The 22,467-nt window shown below is 53.4% G+C and overlaps 2 protein-coding genes across 2 annotated transcripts in view; one reads left to right on the plus strand and one right to left on the minus strand.

Moving 5' to 3' along the window:
- The window catches only part of CDC42EP1 (CDC42 effector protein 1), a 7,960-nt gene extending 2,542 nt beyond the window's left edge, over nucleotides 1-5,418 (plus strand). Inside the window, exons 2-3 of the mRNA XM_053894996.1 lie at nucleotides 2,124-2,852; nucleotides 4,164-5,418. Coding sequence (XP_053750971.1) covers nucleotides 2,390-2,852; nucleotides 4,164-4,804 — 1,104 coding nt within the window. The 5' untranslated portion in view covers nucleotides 2,124-2,389 and the 3' untranslated portion in view covers nucleotides 4,805-5,418. The remainder of the gene's footprint in view (nucleotides 1-2,123; nucleotides 2,853-4,163) is intronic.
- Nucleotides 5,419-6,044: 626 nt separating this feature from the next.
- On the minus strand, nucleotides 6,045-11,154 carry LGALS2 (galectin 2). The gene is made up of 4 exons (XM_019446832.2): nucleotides 11,026-11,154; nucleotides 7,711-7,793; nucleotides 6,394-6,550; nucleotides 6,045-6,220 (listed from the first exon to the last, which is right to left on the minus strand). The coding sequence occupies exons 1-4, from the start codon at nucleotides 11,029-11,031 to the stop codon at nucleotides 6,074-6,076; spliced, it is 393 nt and encodes a 130-aa protein (XP_019302377.1). The 5' UTR covers nucleotides 11,032-11,154; the 3' UTR covers nucleotides 6,045-6,073.
- Nucleotides 11,155-22,467: the final 11,313 nt, after the last annotated feature.

The following is a 22,467-nucleotide window of genomic DNA, read 5'->3' on the forward strand; positions in this document are numbered from 1 at the left end:
GAAACCTGGCCCGTGCCATGCACCTGCCAGGTGACCTTGGCCAAGTCCCTTCCCTCGGAACCTCGGCTCTGCTTGTAAAAATGGGCTCACCCTCATGACCTCAACAGCGGGGCCTTTGGAGTCGGATGACATCATGTAATGGGTGGCCAGCTGCAGAGTGCTTCCTAACTTCAGCAAACATTCCACGAGGACTTCTTGGTGCTGGGGGTGCCAGGGAAAGGGATGATTCAGACACCCCCCCCTCCAAGGGGGAGGAGTTAGGGCTGGGGGGTGGATCAGATGGTGGGAAGGGACCAGAATGCAGTCCGAGAACAAAGCTAGCTTTGTTTTATTGCTTTCTTTGTTTTTTATCTTGTTATTTAACCGATTTTGAATTTCAAATAACATTCAAAGGGCAGTATTGAGATTTTGTATGTTGGAGGTGGCAGCGGTATTTAAAAACAAGCGGAAAAAAAAAAGTTGAGGCACACATCTAGGTCTTATCAACTTTTATCAGCTGAGGCCCCACACCTGTGGAGGTAAGTGACTTGCTCAAGGTCACCCTGCGAGGCCTTTGAATCCCCCACCTACCCTCACTTGGAAGGTGGCAAAGGGTGATCCTTTGGTGTGAAGGTCATCACTAAGATCTCTTGTGATTGAACCCCTGTTGATTTGGCACCTGGCTGGTGCGGAGCCCAGGCTGGGTGCTGGGAGGGAGGAAGGCAGGAAAATCCAGGCAGCCGCCCCACCTTCAGAGTGTGTTGCCAATCTAGGGAGACAAGACGGGGCTCCAGGAGCCGATCAGAGGGCCATGAGTCAGAGGCTCTGAGTTCAAGTCTCAACTAGCTCTCTTGATAGGACCTGGAGCAAACTTGGACCCTTTGTGGGCCACAGGAAAACCAGAGGTCAGACCGTAGGCTCATAGGTGTCTGCACTTTCCAGACTGCACTTTCTATGATGCTAGAAGGGATGGGATCAGACCAGAAGAAGCTTAGAGAAGGTTGGGGCTGGGGAGGAGGTGGGGGAGATCAGGAGGGGACGGAGTGGGGAAGGAATCGCTTTTGGCACCTGCTGAGCTCTTTCCAAAACTTGTTCCCTGACAACAAGGCTCCTACGTCAATTTGAAAAATTAATGGTAAAGGTCTTTCCTGCGGGCCTTCTCAGAGCCTTGAATATGCTCAGGCATGCAGTAGGCAGCTGGAAAAAGCCACTTTTGACCACAGGATCCTTTTTCCAGGAAGCACCTTGAAGGCGGAGGGTTCTAAGGAACCTCTGCGCAGGCTGTTTACACAGCAGTGCACAAAGCCTGTGGCAAGGCACCTCCTCCCTCCTGGCCTCTCCGAGTGAAAGACAATTTCACCCACAGAGAAGGGAGGTGATTTGCTCAACGCGCCCGCAGAAGAGAATGTAGCTTGGGGCTCGAGGACTCTGGGTCGGGAGGGCTCTGCCTCACCATTTTTACTATGTAGCCTCAAGCAAGTCACTTCACTTCTCTGTGCCTCAGTTTCTCCTCCCTAAAATAGTGCCTCCCGGGGCGGCTGGGTAGCTCAGTCGGTTAAGCGCCCGACACCGGCTCCGGTCACGATCTTGCGGTTTGTGAGTTTCAGCCCCGCATCGGGCTCTGCACTGATGGTGTGGAGCCTGCTTGGGATTTTCTCTCTCTCTCTCTCTCTCTCTCTCTCTGTTCCTCGCTGCTCGCTCGCTCTCAAAATAAGTTAACTTTAAAAAATGAAAGAATACAAAATAAAATAGCGCCTCCCTCCGGGGTGTCGTGTGAATGACACGAGTAACAGGTCATTTCTTGGCACTTAGTAGGTGCTTCATAAACGGCCTCCGTACAAGGACCATTCATGCTTTTTACAGAGAGACGTCTCAAGCGTGCAGCCCGATGAATTGTTTCGTGCCCCCCTCCGGTCCATACCTGTTCACAGGCAACAACCACAATTCCTACTGGGTCACTATTGTTTGCTTTGCCTGGTCCTAAGCGTCGTCCTCCTCCCGGAATTGTCCGGCCTGTCATCTGCGCGCCCGCTCAGCACGTGGGCGGTATCCCCCATCGGGGTTGGTGGGTATAATCACTTGTTCCCTTTCGCTGTGTGACCCAGGATCCCCAACGGGGCCTACCATCGTTGTCTTTCTTTCAGGTCTCCACCGCCGGGCAGAGAGGGGCAGCTGGCGCTTGAGGCGCATCTGGTACCTTCTCCGTGTCGGGACAGGCATCCGTAGCGGTTTCCACGGGGCCGAGAGCCAGGCCTCAGGGACACGCGAGGGGGCAGCACCTCAGGAGCGCACAGGAGCAGCCTCCGTCCACCCCCCTTCCTCTGGGAAGGAAGGAGCTGAGAAGTGGATCCTGAGCCCCGGCCCCAGGGAGGGGGGGGCCCGGACCATCCACCGTGAAGAGCGGGAGCTGATGCCAGGCCCCCAGGGGGCCGGAGGAGCCCCTGCCATGAGCCTGGGCAAGCTCTCGCCGGTTGGCTGGGTGTCCGGCTCACAGGGGAAGAGGCGGCTGACGGCAGACATGATCAGCCCCCCACTCGGCGACTTCCGCCACACCATGCACGTGGGCCGCGGCGGGGACGTCTTCGGCGACACGTCCTTCCTCAGCAACCACGGTGGCAGCTCGGGGAGCACTCACCGCTCACCCCGCAGCTTCCTGGCCAAGAAGCTACAGCAGGTGCGGAGGGTAGGGGCACCGCCCCGGCGGATGGCTTCCCCGCCCGCACCCTCGCCTGCTCCGCCCGCCGTGTCCCCCATCATCAAGAACGCCATCTCCCTGCCCCAGCTCAACCAGGCCGCCTACGACAGCCTCGTGGTCAGCAAACTCACCTTCGACCGCAACCCTGCCAGCTCCACAGACGGCCACTCCGGTTACGGTGAGGGCCTGGGCTGGCCACTCGTTCGTCAGGTGCCGAGGCCCAGGGTGTTCGGTGGGACGGCCGAGCCACCAAGTGAGCTCTTTGCCCCGCGTTAGTTTGGTCCCACCGTGGAGGTCAGGCCCGAACCCCAGACCATGGAAGGGGTTGGTGGGGGGGTGGGGCGGGGACAAGGGTCGCAAACCAGCTCACTCCGCAAAGCGCGCTGAGGTTGAGAGGGGAGGGGAGGGCGGTCCAGCTCTCCCCGACTCTAACTCGCCTCCCTGTGTCCGGGCCCATGGCTGAACCAGCCCGTCCCCTTCCACGGAAGCAGCCCCCTCGTGTCAGAATGACACGGTGGCGAGACTGAGAGTCTGGGCTCTGGATTAGAATCCTGGTTCTACCCGGTGTCCAGCACGCCGGCTGACCTCTGCAGGCTCAATCCTGGCCTGTATGTGTAATGGGTCCATTAGGGTCATTGCTAAGACTCAGCGACAGGACATCGGGGCTGTTGCTGTGTTTTTGTTATTTGCACAGAACCTGACAAATTTGGAAAAACCACTCACGCGGACAGAAGCCAGGGGGCCCTCCCGGCCGTGGTGGGGGACTGGCAGGTGCAACCTTAGCTCCGCTGGACAGCTCGCCTTGGGAAGCAGGGCCCCTGCTGCCACCTGGTGGCCGTTCTCTGCCCTGTGGCTTTGCCCCACTGCCAGGGGCTTCCTCGGGTGCTCCGCCCCCAGCAACGCAGCTCAAAACTCCGCTGAGGGCTGGTCCACAGTGACCACACTGTGCCTCGGGCATGGTAGTTTTGGAGCCAGAGGCTGGACCAGAGGTCCTTCGCAGGGCATCCGCCTGTCCTTTGAGTCTGTGATTTCTGTGCAGTCAGACCCCAGCTTGCTAGTTCCGTCCCCGTGCCCACAAACCCGTCCACGTGCTATGGGTTCGCCGGCAGCCATCGGCCACTGTCATGCAAGAGGACCGTGGCCATCAGTTGGGACTGCGAGTCAGGACGTTTTGAGCTCCAGGCTTGCCTCTGCCCCCTTCAGACCCTATGACCCTGGGCAAGCCTCTCCCCTTGTCCCAGACTGAGCCTTCCCTTTCTACGTCTGCAAAGTGGGAATGAGAATTGTGTCCATTTTCAACTTCTGGGTTGATAGAAAGATCCCGTGAGAAACTTCAGGGTTCGCTATATTGGAAAGATGGGAGAATCTGAGGCCGGATGAGAGAGTGACGTGTTAGAGGCCACACAGCAAGCTAGGGTTGGTCCTGGCCCTCCCCGCCCCGATTCCTGGTTAGGGACCCCAGCTATGACCCTTCTCCCCATTCTTCTAGGCCCGGACTCCGGGTTCTGCACTATCTCCCGCCTGCCTCGCCCGGAAAAGCCTCGTGACCGAGAACGTGATAGTGCCTTCCCCTCCGAGCCCGAGCTTCGCCGCTCTGACTCCCTCCTGTCCTTCCGCCTGGACCTCGACCTGGGGCCATCTCTCCTCAGCGAGCTGCTGGGGGTCATGAGCCTTTCAGAAGCCTCTGCAGCTGAGACGACCCCAGCCCCTGCTTCAAGTTCCCCAGCCCCTGCTTCAAGTTCCCCAGCCCCTGCCGCAAGACCCCCAGCCCCTGCCTCAAACCCCCAACCACGTGGACACTGCCCCAATGGGGTGACTGCCGGGTTGAGCCCTCTGGCTGAGGTGAGGGCCAGTGTGGTGGGAGAGTGTCCCCGTATACCTGCTGACACGGCCCCTAGCAGGCACTGGGGAGCAGGCTGGGGGGGCAGCCAGGGTAGCCACCGCTATACTGAGATCGATGCCCGGCGAGAGCTAGCGGGGGTCCTGCCCCAGGCTCGGGCTTCTTGGGAGAGCCTGGACGAAGAGTGGGGGGCACCCCAGGCGGGCAGCAGGGCCCCCGTGCCCAGCACGGTGCAAGCAAACACCTTTGAGTTTGCTGATGCTGAGGAGGACGATGAAGTCAAGGTGTGACCAGCTGGCCGTGGGCTCAGGACCCTGCCAGGGCTCAGGGCACTGCCCATGAACAGTGCAGAGCCAGCACCGAATAGCTACGTCCTGTCCACGATAGATGGGAGAACCCAGTTGCCCCCAAGCCCCTCCACGCCTCTGCAGGACAGACATGGGAGGGAGGCCGGAGGAGACCAGGCTTGTTCTGGGACCTGGGTGTTCCCGTGGGCCCTGCTGGGCTGCATTACCTAGCCCCTTGCCACTCTGGACCCAGGGCCGTTCCTTAGGCTCACCCCCCACCCTCTGCCACCCCCACTGGCTGGAGAGCCCAACCTCACAGTATAGCCTTTGTGCTGGAAAAGCTGTCCTTGCTGGGGGGGGGGGGGGGGACGGGGAGCATACCACACAGGGCCTTTGTCTCCTCTCCCTAAGGGACGTCCTGCCCCAGCTCATCCCGGAGCTGCCCCCAGCAGGGTTCCTCCTGCACCCGTCAGAGCCCCAGCCCTTGCTAAGGCTGCTTCCCCAACATTCCAACCCCAGAGAAAAGTCAGGTGCGACCTCACAGGGGAGGAATCCCACCTTCCTGTGCACCCCAGACCTGCTTCGGGGTCCTGATTAAAAAAGGCTTTTTGATAAAAGGCGTCCTGCAAGATGCTTGGGGACTTGGGAGAACAAAGTCAGCTCCACCTGCTTAAAATACCTTCAGCATCGGGTTTGGAAAACCAAAGAATCTCTTCCCCCCCCCCCAAACCCACACCCCCAGGGCCCCCAGCGAGGGGAGGGGCCAAAGCAGGGGGTAATGAGTAACCAGGCTGGAATGAATGTTCCAGCGATAAGAGGCCCAGGTGGGAGCCCTTATCTACAGTTCCTGGAACAGCCCCTGGCCCAGGTGCCTGGAACCGGGGCCTGCTCCGTAACCCCCCCTCCGTAATCACTAATCACTTGCCCCGGTGATAACTGGGGACCGAGAGGCTGCAGCGGGTGCTTAGAGGTGTTTGGGAGAATGTCCCAACCCCCACCTCGCAGCGCTCCGACCTTATGCCTCAGTTTCCTTCCCTGTCGCACGAGGCTGCTGGGAGCGCTATGGGAATGACCACAAGCACTGACGCAGGAAGGCTAGGTAAAGGCGGCTTCTTTTGTCTGGTCTCAGGCTCAGGGGAGGGAAGTAGGGTCCCAGGGGCAGGAACTGCTGGCCAGCAGCCGGGACTCAGCGGCCGCTGATCTGTGACGGAGCGGGAGCTCAGGATCGGGAATCCGCAGTGGGGTCTTTGACTCCGGTGAGGTGCTCTCCGCTCAGTCGATCTTGAAGGAGGTGATGCTCAACCCACCCTGTATGCTCAGGTAGCTCAGGTGGCTGTGGCCCATTCTGTTGGGGAAGGTCAACTGGTGCCCGTCTGACAACTTCACTTTGAATCCGTCATTGTCAAAGGTCACGGTGAACTGCGGCAGGAGGGAGGGTGTCAGGGAGGCCGGCGGCCCTGGAAAACGGGCCACGGCAGCCCCGGGGTTGGCCTCAACAGTGCCAAACCCAGGTCTAGGCCAGGGTGCCCCCCGCCCCCACCTGGGCTCTCTCTTTGACATCCTCCTCGGGCGCCTCTCCTCTCTGACCTCACCTTGACCTCTGACCCTGGGCTGAAGCACATGTGACCATCCTTCTGCTCCTCCCCCCAGGTGCCATCCAGTGAGTTGCAGACAATGACGGATTCACTGAAGCGTGGGTTGAAATGCAGGTCGACTTTAGATGACCCCTGGCCCAGATTAAGGGCAAATCTGCAGGGAAAGGGGGTGACAAGGATTAGGGGCCGGCCCTGGGTAAAGCTGCTTGGGTCGTGGGGTCTTGGTTGACCACAAGCTGAAAGAAATCCCAAAAGAAAAGCGTTAACAGAGGCCTGTGCCTTAAAACAAAGGAGGTGACAACCTGCTCGGGACTCAGCACTGGAGCGTCATTCCATTTGGCACAGGGACTAAGGCTCTCGATAGGAGGGGGACTGATAGTGACAATCTCAGGAGTTCGGGGTACCTGTCCTTGGGGGAGAGCATTGTCCTTAGGTATCTGAAGATCCGCTGAGTGTGGCCATGAACGGCTAACCTCAAGTGGCGAGCTCCCTGTCATTCCAGGTATTCGATCAGGGGGCCGTGTGACCTGTTGACAGGATCCCTACAGCCTGGGTCAGACCGCCAAGGTCCCTGAGAGTAGAACATTCTGAGTCATGAATAGGGTGCCTTCACTGGGAGGTCTCAGACCATGACCGTATACTTAGGGAACCCAAGTAGGAGAAAGGAGCCATTTTCCTCTTGGCTCCTACCCTACGCCTCTGCCCGCCTCTCCTCAACCAAAAGCGGTTGCGGATCAGTCCCAAGAAATTCTGTAACCGTGTTCTGCCCACGGGAGAGCCCGAGTGCCGAGCTGTTAACAACGGAATTAGAAGTGCGGCTAGTTCTAAGGGAGAGGATACAAAAGAGACCACTTGGCGCCCCCTGGTGGCTCTCTCTGGTGTAACGTGTGTGAAAGGCTGGCCTCTGCCCATTCAGCTGGGTGAGGAGGGCGGTGGAGGGCGGGGGGGTGGAATTGGCTTTCCCTAGAGACACCTGACCCACAGGGGGCTGGGCAGATCTCTAGGGGCTTCTCTGCCTACCCCCTTCAGTGTCTTTGGGGGCCACGGAGTTGAGCAAATAGCACGAGTTGTGAAATTCTGGGGGTCCCCAAACCTAGCCTCGGAGGTGAAGGCAGGCCCCTAACAGGAGGGGAGCCAGCCGGGGGCATGGCAGGGATGTGAGCACGAGCAAAGGATTTAAAAAAAAAAAAAGGCCCCTGAGGTCGCTCTCCCCTGTGACCATCTCACAAGGCTGCCCTGCCTGCCCCCACCTTCCAGGCCTGTGGACAGCCCCCCTCCCCGGGTCGGGCCCACCCGGCCTCTCCCCTTGCTCACCCAACGGCGTCACTGGCGATCTTGCCCTTGATCTTCAGGGTTGAGCCCAACTTCATGTCCATGTTCACGATCTCAAAATTTCCCTGTGCCAACGGAGAAGCACGTCACGCACATGCCCAGAGCCCTTCTGCTGGCGGCCCCCATTCACAGGCACCTTCTCACGGGGCACTGAGCTGGGAAGGGAAAAAGCTAGAGTGCGCTGGTCAGAGCCTTCTAGAACTCCCTCTTCCCTGCTTTGCTTCACTCTCATCCACCCAGCCTGATGAGAACAGCTGAATGTGGACACATGGGGCCCAGCTGGGGGATCCTCAGTATGCCCATCTGTGAAGTGGGTACTGTGGTCTGTGCTGACCTTACAGTTCCCAAATAGGTTCAGGTGATGAAGGCACCCTTAGCAGAACCCCCCAAATGAGGATGTGTTCAGCTTCTGCAAAACCTTGGAGCCATTTTACTAACAGAAAGTGATTGTAACAGAGGCGTGCAGGGCTTGGCCCATCCAAAACCAGGAACTATAAAGCTCTGTAAGTCACATGTCTTGACATGTCCTATCAAAGTCCCTCTCCAGACCTTACTTTCCTCATCTATAAAATGGGCTCATTTGATTTATCCATTCACAACCAGTGCTAAGCCGCCCCCTCTGTGACAGACACTGCCGGGGGCCCTGAGGTTAGTAGCACCCACCTTCAGGCCGTTGGGAGGGGCAAGGTCACGTTTGCAGAGCCCCAGACATAGAGGCTGGCATGAACTACAGGCAAATCGAGGGACGGATACCATTATGATTACTTGCTGTTATGATCAACTCACTCCTTTTTCCATAGGACCTTAACAGCACCTAGATTTCTATATAGCACAAGTTTCCCACAGCTGCTCTGTGGTTAAAGGAAGGGTCTTGAAGCTATCTCTCTCTTTTTTTTTTTTTAATGGGGAGGGAGGATGGCTATTTTTTTAAATGCTTATTTATTTATTTTTGAGAGAGACAGAGAGGGAGACACAGAATCCGAAGCAGGCTCCAGGCTCTGAGCTGTCAGCGCAGAGCCCGGGGAAGGGGGGCGGGGTGGGTCTGCTCAGACCCACAGACCGTGAGATCTCGACCTGAGCAGGCGTCAGACACCCAACCGACGGAGCCACCCAGGCGCCCCTTGAAGCTATTTTCAAAGCTCATTACCCAACACTTACAAAATGTCCCTTTTTCCATATCCATGCTCGGAAGGCGTGTGGTTGGGGGTGGGGGGGAGAGGACACACGCAGCAGGTACCGAAGATCTCAAACATCCCGTGGGAGAACACGTTTACATTGTGCGATTTCTGTTCACAGATTTTGGGTTTTTTCCTGGAGCCCGCACGCCTGAAACTCACAGGCTGGGGCGCTTTGCTGACAGCCAAGGGCAGCGTCCTTGGGAGGATAGTCAATGCTCCCCCACTGGCAGCTGCCTTCTTTTTACCAAGGGGGAAGGCGATCCAGTGTGCACACACACGGCGGGCTTGCCCGGCTGTCCCAGGGGCGGGACATTTCAAAAGGCAGGTCTGAAAAGAGGCTGTGCGCAGCCCAGGAGAGTGGAGCCAGCAGCCCCGACACCGGTGAGGCGGGATGACTCTTTGTCGTGGGGATGGCCCGTGCATCCGAGGGTGTGGAACTGGCAGTCTGTATCCACCAGATGCCAGAAGCACCCTCCCCGCCAGTTGTGACAAGCACAAATGTCCCCAGATGTGGCCAAATGCCCCCCGGTGGGAAAAATCTCCCCGCCGTTGAGAAAACGGGGGGTTAGAGGCAGGAGAGCCTCACCCGTCAGAGGGACGCTTGGTGTGACAGCTGGATTGCCGTCTTGAGAACCAGACAGGCTGGGTTAAAATTCTCCTCCAGCGTCTCACAGATAGACAAGTTTGCTGCTCAGAGACAAGGTTATCCGGTCCCTCCCAAAGATGTTCAGACGTTACCAGAAACATAGATGTCCTGCCACAAAGCAAGCTGTCACAGATGGGCGCTCTGAGACGCACACACGGCTACAAGCAGACATCGTGAGCGGGCTGAGTCTTCTCGTCTCCCCTCAGTTGCCCACCCACCCCCCCCCCGGACCCTGGACCAGTCAGGCTGGGGCCCGTGTAGGGAAGAGCACCCCCATTCCCTTACCACCTCCTGGGAGCTGCCTGGCTGAAACAGAAGGAGCAAAGCCCCCAAGGATAGAGGTGGGGGTTGCTACGGGACGGGAGCACCAGAAAGGCCAGGGGCAGGTGCCTCTGGACAGAGAAGGGTGCCGATGGGAGCGTGCAGACCCGGGATCCCTGTCCTCACTCAGCAAAGTCTGAGAGAGACAACGGGGGGCAAAGCCAGTTTGGGGAGTGGGGCAGGAGTCGGTGGTCAGGGATCGAGTCCCGACCCTGCCCCTGGTTGGCTGAGTGACCTGGGGCCAGCTGCCTCCCTTTCTGGGCCTCGGTTCTCCCATCATTAATGTAGGATATTTGGACTAGGTGATCTCTGGAGAAGGAGGAAAGAGAGGGCAGGGATGGGACGACCAGAGAAGGGGAAAGACGGGAAGGTCTCTCGGCCACAAAGTTGCCCTTGGGAGGCAGGGGGTGAGGAGTGCATCATCCCTGCCACACTGACCCCTCCAGTCACGGTCACATCCTGCACCTTACAGGTACTGGCTTGAACAGCGTCTCCCGAAAAGTCACGTCCACCTGAAACTTACGGATGCGACCCATCTGGAAACAGGGTCTTTGCAGATGTAATCAACTTAAGATTTGTTTAGGGTGGGCCTTCAATCCAATGTGACTGGTATCCTCATAAGAAAAGGGAAGAGAGGGGCCCCTGGGTGGCTCAGTCCGTTGAGCGTCCAACTCTTGACTTCGGCTCCGGTCATGATCTCACGGTCCGTGAGTTCGAGCCCCGCGTCGGGCTCTGTGCTGACAGCTCAGAGCCTGGAGCCTCCTTCAGATTCTGTGTCTCCCTCTCTCTCTGGCCCTCCCCTGTTCATTCTCTGTCTCTCAAAAACAAATAAACGTTTAAAAAAAAAAAAGTTAAAGCCCAGTAGATGTTGGCAGTTATTATTACGGACGAGATACGGAGTCTAGAGAGGGGAAGAGGTAGGTTCCGGCTCCCCCAGCAGGGTGGTGGTGGAGGGAGCGGAGAACATCTACCCTAGAGGGCTGTGGACACCGTCTGTCCGACTTGGTCGGTCTACGGACAGGGAAACCGAGGCCCGGAGAGGGGCAGTGGCTTTCCTCCAGCTGCGCTCCCCCCGCCCCCCGCCAGCTGCCCCACTGAAGCACAGATGTGGGAAATGGAGGAGGTGGGCAGTGGGCAAGCCGGCATCCTCACCGACATGGTGGCAGCTCCCGGTGTGGCTCCCGGCGACTCCTGGAGGTCTGGGCTCAAGATCACGCCTCACAGCCCAGTTTATATTCTAGAATATTACACATTAACTCCCCCAAGGCCGTACATGAGGACTTTGGTCCCTCCTGCCCAGGTGTCTGCCCCCCTCACATCTCCCAGGACGGATGAGACGCTCTTCGTCCGGGCACACCCAGCCCAGCCCGGAGCCTCCTGCCCCGTGCCCGGCCCAGCACAGGACCAGCGCCCAGCCGGGCATCGCAAGCCAGCACAACCAGCAGGTGAGCTTGGCAAGCCACCCAAGGTCCTGAGCCCCACTTCCTCATCCTGGAACAGGGAGACTTGCTGTGCGAAAAGCTCGAAGCTTTAAAAAAAAAAATAAAATCTTAAAAACAAACAAACAAGTAAATAAATAAATAAAATAATAAGTAATAAATAAAATAAATGTTAAAATAACAATAATAATTAAAAATTTTACAAAAGCTCAAAGCTTTTAAAAAAAGTAAAACCTTAAAAATTAATTAATTAATTAATAAGTAAATAAAATAAATTTTAAAATGATAATATTTAAAAATTTTACAAAAACTCAAAGCTTTTAAAAAATAAAATCTTAAAAATACATAAATAAATAAATAAAATAATAATAAGTAATAAATAAAATAAATTTTAAAATAATAATATTTAAAAATTTTACAAAAGCTCAAAGCTTTTAAAAAAATAAAATCTTAAAAATACATAAATAAATAAATAAAATAATAATAAGTAATAAATAAAATAAATTTTTTTTAATTTTTTTTTCAACGTTTTTTATTTATTTTTGGGACAGAGAGAGACAGAGCATGAACGGGGGAGGGGCAGAGAGAGAGGGAGACACAGAATCGGAAACAGGCTCCAGGCTCTGAGCCATCAGCCCAGAGCCTGACGCGGGGCTCGAACTCACGGACCGCGAGATCGTGACCTGGCTGAAGTCGGATGCTTAACCGACTGCGCCACCGAGGCGCACCAATAAAATAAATTTTAAAATAACAATAATAATTAAAAATTTTAAAAAGCTGGAAGCTTTAAAAAAATAAAATCTTAAAAATAAATAAATAATAATAAGTAATAAATAAAATAAATTTTTAAAAAATAACAATAATTAAAAATTTTTTTAAAAAGCTCAAAGCTTCTCGTTCTCTGCGATGTCGAGACTCGTTTTGAGAGACTTCTGTTTTGTCATCTCCCGTCACCCGATGGTTTTTCTGATTGTACGTGTAAGTCTTAAAAACGATACACAGTTGGGGTGCCTGGGAGGCTCAGTCGGTTGGGCGTCCGACTTCGGCTCAGGTCATGATCTCACGGCTCGGTCCATGAGTTCAAGCCCCACGTCGGGCTCTGTGCTGACAGCTCAGAGCCAGGAGCCTGCTTGGGAGTCTGTGTCTCCTTTTCTGCCCCTCCCCTGCTCATGCTCTGTCTGTCTCTGTCTCAAAAATAAAAATATTTTAAAAAATAAAATAAAATAGGGGTGCCTGGGTGGCTCAGTCGGTTAAGCGTCCGACTTCAGCTCGGGTCATGTTCTCACAGTTTGTGACTTTGAGCCCCGCTTCGGGCTCTGTGTTGACAGCTCAGAGCCTGGAGCCGCTTCAGATTCTGTGTCTCCCTCTCTCTCTGCCCCTCCCCCAACTGTTCTCTCTCTCTCTCTCTCTCTCTCTCTCTCTCTCTCTCTCTCAAAAATAAACATTAAAAGGTGTGAAAAAATAAAACTGAAATAAAAATAAAAACGGTACACGGTTGGGGCCCCTGGGGGGCTTCGTCGGTTAAGGGTCCAACTCTTGATTTCGGCTCAGGTTTTGATCTCACAATTTGTGAGATTGAGCCCCGAGTCGGGCTCTGTGCTGACAGCACGGGCTCTGCTTGAGATTCTCTCCCTTTCTCTCTGCCTCTCTCTCTTTCCCTCAAAAATAAATAAATAAACTTAAAAAAAAAAAAATACGGGCGCCTGGGTGTCTCAGTCAGTTAAGCATCTGACTTCAGCTGCGGTCATGATCTCACTGTTCATGCGTTCGAGCCCCGCATCGGGCTCTGTGCTGACAGCTGGGAGCCGGGAGCCTGCTTCCGATTCTGTGTCTCTGTCTCTCTCTGCCCCTCCCCCAATTACACTCTGTCTCTCTTTCTCAAGATTAAATAGGCATTAAAAAAATTTCTTTTAGGAGCACCTGGGTGGCTTAGTCGCTTGAGCGTCTGACTTCAGCTCAGGTCATGATCTCACGGTCTGTGGGTTCGAGCCCCGCGTCGGGCTCTGCACCGACGGCTCGGAGCCTGGAGCCTGCTTCAGATTCTGTCTCCCTCTTCTCTGCCCCTCCCCCACTCATGCTCTGTCTCTCTCTGTCAAAAAATAAATTTAAAAACATTTTAAAAATTAAAAAAAAAAAAAAAAAAAGAAGCAGACATTCATAACCTTACCGCCCGGAGGGCACCTGTTCTGTTTATGGCACACTTCACTCCTCACGGTTTTCTGTGGATTTTTATCCCTCTGTCTGGGCAATTGTTTATGCTGCTGCGTTCAGGAAACATTAAACCCACAAATCTATATTTCAGAACTAGATTTTAATGGCAGTGAAATATGCCACTTTTCAATGACTCAATTTATTGGCCCAATTTCCTCCCGCTGAACACTTACATTAATTCTCAACGGATGCCATTAAAAGTCCTGCTGCATTAAATCTATTTGCGTATAAAATCTGACTGCCTCCTGACAACTTATTGAGGGTGGATTCCCAGAAGCGGGATTTTTCTAGAGCCCTGGTTTGGCCAAGCCAGAGCGGTTTCCATCGGAGCTGGCAATGGCCACTCTGGAAGGGGTGGGGGGGAGGCGAGCCCTGCTCAGAACCCTCTGGTGCCAGGAGCTGATGGGACGCCACCTCCAGTCCCCTCCCCGCCCCCGGAGGAGGGTGATTTCCTCCTCTTAAGCCACGAGGAAATCAATCCCTTCTCGCTTTTCTCCCGGGGCTGCGGTAAAAAGCCCAAGCGAGATAAGGAGTCTCCAAGTGCTTTGGAAACGGAAACTCCCTAATCAACAGAAACTACCCCTTGTAAAGGTGGGATTTTTCTGATTATAATGGTCATCCGGGCTCACTGTGGAAGGTTTCAGAAGAATGCACAAAGTAGAAAGAACGGACACGTTCACTTGTTTTGGGAGAATGTTTAAAGGCGGGGGAACACAACCACATTCTGAATCGGACTCTTTTCTGCGTATGTGTGTGATATGAGTGAAAGGTATTTTAAAAGAAAGAAAGAAGGAAAGTAAGGGGGGCGGGGAGGAAGGAAGGGAGGGAGGGAGGAAAGAAGGAAAGAAAGAAAAGAAACAAAAAATCAAAATCACCCACATTTGTATCTCCAGCCCGGTTCTCTTAAAAACCGCTTACCTTCCTGGGGCGCCTGGGTAACTCAGTCGGTTAAGCAACTGACTTTGGCTCAAGTCATGATCTCACAGTTCGTGGGTTCGAGCCCCGTGTCGGTCTCCATGCTGACAGCTCAGAGCGTGGAGCCTGCCTCAGATTCTGTCTCCCTCTCTCTCTGTTCCTCCCCTGCTCGTTCTCTGTCTCTCTCTGTCTCTCAAAAATCAATAAATGTTAAAAAAATAAAATTGCTTACCTTCCAGGGCACCTGGGTGGCTTAGGCAGTTCAGCGTCCCACTTTGGCTCAGGTTATGATCTCACGGTTTGTGAGTTCGAGCCCCACATCAGGCTCCATGCTGACAGCTCAGAGCCTGGAGCCTGCTTTGGATTCTGTGTCTCCCTCTCCCTCTGACTCTCCCCCACTTGTGCTCTGTCTCTCTCTCTGAAAATAAAGAAAGAAAGAAAGTTTAAAAAAATCGCATTTTGGGGGCGCCTGGGTGGCTCAGTCGGTTAAGCATCCCACTTCGGCTCAGGTCATGATCTCACAGTTTGTGGGTTTGAGCCCCGCATCGGGCTCTGTGCTGACAGCTCAGAGCCTGGAGCCTTCTTCAGATTCTGTGTCTCCCTTTCTCTAACCCTCCCCCATTCATGTTCTGTCTCTCTCTGTCTCAAAAATAAATAAACATTAAAAAACATTTTTTTTTAATTTTTAATCACATTTTTGGGGGTGCCTGGGTGGCTCAGTCAGTGAAGCGTCTGACTCTTGATTTCTGCTCAGGTCATGATCTCACAGTTTGTGAGTTCAAGCCCCACACCGGGCTCTGCGCTAACAGCATGGAGGCGGCTTGGGATTCTCTCTCTCTCCTTCTCTCTCTCTCTCTCTCTCTCTCTCTGCCCCTCCCCTGCTCACATGCTCTCTCTGCGTCTCTCAATACAAATAAATGAACTTAAAAAAAATGTTTCTAAATCACACTTTTTGGAGACCCTCCATGGCCACGGTGGCCATGTACCACCGTGGCTCGTGGTACAGCGTTAAGTGAATAAAGTGGCGACGGAAGCAGGTTCCCAGGCTACGCGATGGGCCTTACAGAGCTGCCCTCCCTGAATTGTGCAGGAGGCCATCAGGCTGCCGTGAGAGGCAGCAGCGAGGAGCAGCCACAGCAAAACTGCCAGCGTGCGCCCCTCCAGGGTGCCAAGAAGGACATCGCCGAGCTGGCCACACAGGGTACGTAGGACTTTGTGCAATGCATGGGATTGAGAGCTTCCAAGAAGAAAAGTAGAAACACAGCCAGGCCTTAAAGAGACCAAGCCTAAGAGGGGAGACGAGCTTGAGCACGGGAAACAACCAAAACACGATTAATTACAAACCACCCCCCACCCCCACCAATGAAAGGCTGCAGAAAGTTCCAGGATCCTGGGGCAGGAAGAGGTCCTCGGATATCATTTGGAACTGGAATCTGGGTGCCATCACTTCCCAGCTATGTGACCTCGGGAGCAGTTATTTAACCTCTCAGATCGATCTCTTCCTCTGTAAAATGAGACCATACGTGTTATAAGGATTAAGGGAGATAGAGCCTGGAGCTTTGTTAATAGTTAACAGATATTATTTATTATTATGACCAGGAGCCCAGTGCCCCACCTGTGTTGGCTGTGAGGAAGGTGGCTTGCCCCTACCCGGCAGGTGCATCTGAGTCCCCAGGCCTGTGGGAATGTTCTGGCAACCCTCCAGGGCCCCATTATGACTTTTGCGGGTTCAAGGCACTTCTGCCTTCCTGGGCCCCTTCTTACATTAATATATATATATATATATATATATATATGCACATATATTTTTATATACACATATATAATTATATTTTACAACTGCACTGAATGAATCTATCAATGTACCTATATATAATATGTAATATATTATACCTATATATCATGTATAATATGTAATATGTTATATTTAATTTATAATAATATGTAAATTCTATTATAATTATTATATTTAAGTTATATATTATATAGGTATAATATATTGTATATTATATATTACCTATATAATAAATTATACATTATATATTAATATACCTGAAACTACCATAACACTGCATGTTAGCTATAATGGAACTTTTAAAAAATGTTATATATTAAACATTTTTTCTCAGGGGTGGGTGAGATGGGTGAAGGGGTCAAAAGGTATGAACTTTCAGGGGCACCTGGGTGGCTCAGTCAGTTGAGCGTCGCACTTCAGCTCAGGTCATGATCTCACAGTTTGTGAGTTGGAGCCCTTCGTCAGGCTCTGTGCTGACGGCTTGGAGCCTGGAGCCTGCTTCTGACTCTGTGTCTCCCTGTCTCCCTGCTCCTCCCCTGTTCACACTCTCTCTCTCTCTCTCTCTCTCAAAAATAAACAAAAAAAAATTTTTAATTAAAAAAGGTATGAACTTTCACTTATAAAATAAATAAATTATGGGAGGTACAGCATGGTAACTATATTTAATAATACTCTTGCATATTTGAGAGCTGCTAACAGAGTAGATCTTTAAAGTCCTCATGCAAGAAAAGAGAAAGAAAAACAAATTGCGCGACTCTGCACAGTGCTGGATGGTCACTGGACTTAACCATGGTGGGCATTTCCCGACATACGCAAGTATCAAATCGTTACGTTGCATGCCTGAAACTAACATGATATGACACGTCCATTATACCTCAATCAAAAACAAAAGCAAAAAGCCCCACACTTTTTTCTACCCGAAAGTTCATTTTCTTCCGATTTCAGAAGAAATCAAAACCTCTCGGTGAGCCTCTGGAATGCGTTGGGTGCCTGGTGGGGAGTCAGCCCCCGGTTTCTGGTGACTGTTGCCCACTGGCCCTTCTGCCGTTGGGAGACTTTGATCCCGAGGCCTGTGGGGATCCCTGTCTGTCTCCTGTCCTGTCCTTCTCCTCCTAAAGAACAAACAGCCCAACACATCCTGCTTCCCTCCCTGCTTACCCCCTCCCCAACATCTTCCTTCGGATGGCAGAGAGAACAGGGTGGGGGCACAGAGGCACCGGTATCAGATGGGTAAGTGTCCTGGCTGTGTCACCTACAAGCTGAGTCGCCATGGCAAATCACCCTCAACTGCAGTTTCTTAATCTGTGAAAGGGAGCTGATAGCACCTTCTTCTCAGGGTGACCGTGAAAGTGTTTTTAATTTAATTGAAAAACTTATCCTATGCTGGGGCGCCTGGGTGGTTCAGTCGGTTGAGCGTCCGACCTCGGCTCAGGTCATGATCTCACGGTCCGTGGGTTCGAGCCCCGCGTCGGGCTCTGTGCTGACAGCTCGGAGCCTGGAGCCTGCTTCAGATTCTGGGAGGACAGCCCTCCCTGGGAAGCCAGTGTCCCTTCTCCCAGAGCCTGGGAAGCTTGGACAGAAACATGTGGCGGGTGAGGGGAAAGATGCTGGTGACAGCCCGATGTACCACCACCAGGTGGCCAGGAGCTCACGTCACCAGGTTAGGGGTTCCATCTCCCGGACGGAGCTGGGGGCTCATGATGTATGCTTTCTGGTCTCCATATAGATCAAAGCCCTCCTAGCCTCAGTCTTTTTCTTTCTTTTTTTTTTTAATTTTTATTTATTTGTGAGAGAGAGACAGACAAAGTGTGAGTGGGGGAGGGACAGAGACAGACGGAGACACAGAATCTGAAACAGGCTCCAGGCTCTGAGCTGTCAGCACAGAGCCCGACGCGGGGCTCGAACCCACGGACCGTGAGATCATGACCTGAGCCGAAGTCAGACGCTCAACCGACTGAGCCACCCGGGTGCCCCATCAGTCTTCCTTCGGATGTGTTAGCCTCAGGCACAGGGAAGCTTTTCTCGAGCTGTGTGACCTTGGGCAAGTCCCGTAACCTCTCTGGGCTTCCGTTTGTCCATCCGTAGTATGGGAACTGTCACACCTCACGGGGCATACATGAACCTTAAGGGAGAATGTACGCAAAGTGCTAAACGCAGTCCTGAGCCACGTTCAGAGCTGAGTAAGCGTTTGCTGTTATTAAATATTAGTTTTTAGGCCTGCTGGGGTGTTCGGGCTCTGCCCCAGTGGATGTCCAGTCTTGATTCTCCACTTCTGACCAGCTGACCGTCTGTCCTTCAAGAAACTTCCACAGAGCTCTTGCCTCCTCTGGCTCAGAGATCTTCTTTATTCAACCTGACCACCAGTTTCTCTGGCTCCACTCTGAGCCCCAGCTGCTGGCTGTTCCTGGCCACACGCCCGGCTGGCGTCCCTCCGGGATCACCTAGGTCCACTGGAGCCCTTGGATCATCCCTGCCTCACCTGGAATTGGGGAGGGACCTTGAAGGAGGAAGGAGTTTGGCGAAGTGGGGGATGGGCTGCAGCCACTTAACTACCCCTCCCGCCCACCCCCCGTCCTCCACTCCGGCCCCACAACCCTTTCCCCATCCCCTGCGATCTTTACAAATGGAAGTGAAAACACCCCCACTCTCCTGCTCTAAACCCTCCAGCGGCTTCTTCCGGCATTTAGAACAAAATCCAAATTCGCCTCTTGGCCGATGAGGCCCACCTGACCTGGTCCTGTCCACCTTGCTGCCTTGAGTCACCCCCCACGTCCCCTGGCCAGGCTGACCGTTGAATTCACCAAGCTCATTCCAGCCTCAAGCGTTTGTCCTTGCCTTTTTCCTCCACCTAGAACTCCTCCCCAGTTTTTGGATGGGCCTTAACGTGTCCATCTCAGCTCAAAGGTGGGGAGGGGGGTGCTGGGTGGTTGGGTGGCTGGATGGCGGATCATCAGCAGATGGGTATTTGCAAGGGCTCCAATCTCGTGGCGCACGGCCCCATCACCTCCTCCCTCCCCTCCCCCCCCCCCCCAACACACACCCAGAATACTACCCAGGCCCTTTGGACCAGGGAGGCTCCTTCTCAGGCTCACACCCACCTATGCACACACGGGGCTGGAAGGATTTACAGAAGAGGCCATAATGTTCTGTGTTTGGCTTCGTATAAGCAGCGAGAGGGACATTTTCCATACAGAAAGTCTCTCTAGAAATTAAACAAGTAAATCAAACTGTTTCTGTTCCTGGGGTGGTCCTGCAGGGCTCTTCCTGGGGGAGAGGAGACCCCAGCCCTGTGCCCCATCCCCCCTCTTCCCCGGGGCCACTCAATCTTCCTGTGGACAATGGAGTCTGGTCCGCTCTGATTCCTGGTCACAGCTGATGGGGCAGCTCCCTGGGGGACAGAAACATCTGGATCATAACCCCCAACCTGGCATTCCCAGCCTGCTCCAGAGCTGCTGGCAAACTCTAGGGCAGGATGATATCTGCCTCAGGGCAGATGGGCAGTCTTTGTGTCTGTAAGGGAAGGGGGACAGGCATTTATCTGCCCTGATGTGGTAAATGGCAGAGGAAGCCCCCCCACCAGAGCAGGCTCACCCCCTCCCAAGGCCTGCAGTCCACCTTGAACCCACGAAGCCGCTAGACAGACCTCCCTCCTGTGGAGTCAACATCTTCCCCGGGGACAATCTCCTCCCCATGCCCAGCTGGCCCCAGATCTTCCCCGGGCCATGCGGAACACCTGCTCAACCACCCTAACAATGCCCGTCCTTCCAGGACGCCTGGGGCACCCCGGCTGCTTCTCTCCAGGGGGAGCAGCCCTTACTTCCACCGCTGCTCTTTTCTTTTTTTTTTTTTTTTGTATTAAAATTTTTTTTAATGTTTATTTACTTTGACAGAGAGCTCGGCTCTGTGCCCATCCCTTAGTCAGAATCCATGGAGACCCTTGGGCACCCGGGCACTATGCTCTGCCTCCCAGGGGGACAGAAGGAGTATAGAACCTGGGCCCCATCCTACTTCTACGGTCAACTTCACAATTCAGAGAGGCACAACCCAGAGCAGTCGTGGGCCCTCGTGCAACTCCCAGAGGCCTCTCAGGGGACCACTAGCTGCCAGCACGGTGCTAGAGGAGACCACTTGGGGACACCAGCGGGGACGGTGGCCCCAAGTCCAGAACAGCTGCCCTGCCCTGGGGCCTCAGTGGGATGACATCACCCTCCAGTCCTGACCCTGCCTCTTACGGTGTGATCTTGGGCTGGCCAGGTGGCCTCGGCTTCCTCACCTAGAAAGTTATTTTATTTTATTTTATTTAAGTTTATCTATTTATTTTGAGAGAAAGAGAGAGAGCATGAGCAGGGAAGGGGCAAAGAGAGAGAGAGAGAGGGAGAGAGAGAATCCCAATCTGACTCCGTGCTGTCAGTGCAGAACCCAACACGGGTCTCGACCCCACGAATCGTGAGATGATGGCCTGAGCCGGAACCAAGAGTCGGACTCAGACCAACTGAGCCACCCGGGCGCTCCTAAGAAGTCGTTTTAAAGATTTCTACTTCACAGGATTGCCACGGGGCTAAACGAGAGGACATATGGGGTGGGCTTCACATACAGACTCTGGCACATCAGAGGAGCTCGGCTATTAGGATTCTGTAATTAATAGCTAATGGCTGGCATTTCACTGAGTGTTCTCCATGCTTCAGGCCATTGCGAGGCCCCTCACCTACATCATTAGATTCACTGTGAGGTGTTCAGGGGCCTTCACAGGGCAGAAGCTCCGCAGACAACCCTCCTCTCCAGTGAGCACAGGACAGCCCCCAACCTCGGTGTCCCCAGCTGCGGCAGGAGGGGCTGGGAGCCATGGCCTTCCAGCTCAATGTCCAGAGATCTCTGGGTCTTGGTTTCTCCCTCTGCTGCTCCTCCCTGCCCTGGCCACCCACCTGTCAGCTGGAGGTTCCAGGGGCCTGCCTGTAGACTCACATGCCCTTCTCCCCTGCAGATATCTAGAGCCCCCCCAGCCCCGCCCTCCCCAGCCTTCAGGCCCCAGGTCACGGTCAGCCCAGCCCCCAGGAGTTGATTTGCAAAGAGGATAAGGGATTGCTCACCAGAGTCTGTCCGTTTCCTGGCAAAAGGCAGACAACCAACCCACTAGTTTTCAATATCCAGATTTCGGGGCACCTGGGTGGCTCAGTAGGTTAAGCGTCTGACTCTCGATTTGGGCTCAGGTCGTGATCTCACGGTTTGTGAATGTGAGCCCCCCCCCCCCCCCCCCCCCCCGCCCCGTCAGTCTCATGCTGACAGTGCAGAGCCTGCTTGGGATTCTCTCTCTCCCTCTCTCTCTGCCCCTTGCCCGTTCATGCTTGCTCTCTCTCAAAATAAATAAATAAACTTAAAAAAAATGTTTAAATGGCTACAATGGAAATTTTATGTTATACATGAGTTGGTACAACTTTTAAAAATTAATAATATACTGGGGCGCCTGGGTGGCTCAGTCAGTTAAGCGGCCGACTTCGGCTCAGGTCATGATCTCACAGTCTGTGAGTTCGAGCCCCGCGTCGGGCTCTGTGCTGACGGCTCAGAGCCTGGAGCCTGTTTCAGATTCTGTGTCTCCCTCTCTCTGACCCTCCCCCGTTCATGCTCTGTCTCTGTCTCAAAAATAAATAAACATTAAAAAAATAAATAAATAAAAATTAATAATATACCAAAAAACATTGAACCGTACACTTTTTTTTAATCTTAGAGACAGAGCATGAGAGTGGGGGAGAAGGGCAGAAGGAGAGAGGAAGAGAGAGAATCTTAAGCAGGCCCCACATGCAGCACGGGGCCCAACACCGAGCTCGATCCCACAACCCTGGGATTGTGACCTGAGCTGACATCAAGACTGGGACACTCGGGGCGCCTGGGTGGCTCAGTCGATTGAGCATCTGACTTCAGCTCAGGTCACGATTTCGAGGTCTGTGAGTTCGAGCCCCTCGTCGGGCTCTGGGCTGACGGCTCAGAGCCTGGAGCCTGCTTCGGATTCTGTGTCTCCCTCTCTCTCTGCCCCTCCCCCGTTCATGCTCTGTCTCTCTGTCTCAAAAATAAATAAACGTTAAAAAAAATTTTTTTTTTTAAAAAAGAATGGGACACTCAACCAACTGAGCCACCCAGGCGCCCCTTGAACTGTACATTTTAAATGGCTGAGTCATAAGGTATGTGAATTATATATCGATAGAGCTATTTTTTTTAAGATTTTATTTTTAAGTAACCTCT

This window comes from Panthera pardus, unplaced genomic scaffold, assembly GCF_024362965.1.
Source record: "Panthera pardus isolate Hobbes unplaced genomic scaffold, ASM2436296v1 HiC_scaffold_6, whole genome shotgun sequence".
In the NCBI taxonomy this organism is placed as follows: domain Eukaryota; kingdom Metazoa; phylum Chordata; class Mammalia; order Carnivora; family Felidae; genus Panthera; species Panthera pardus.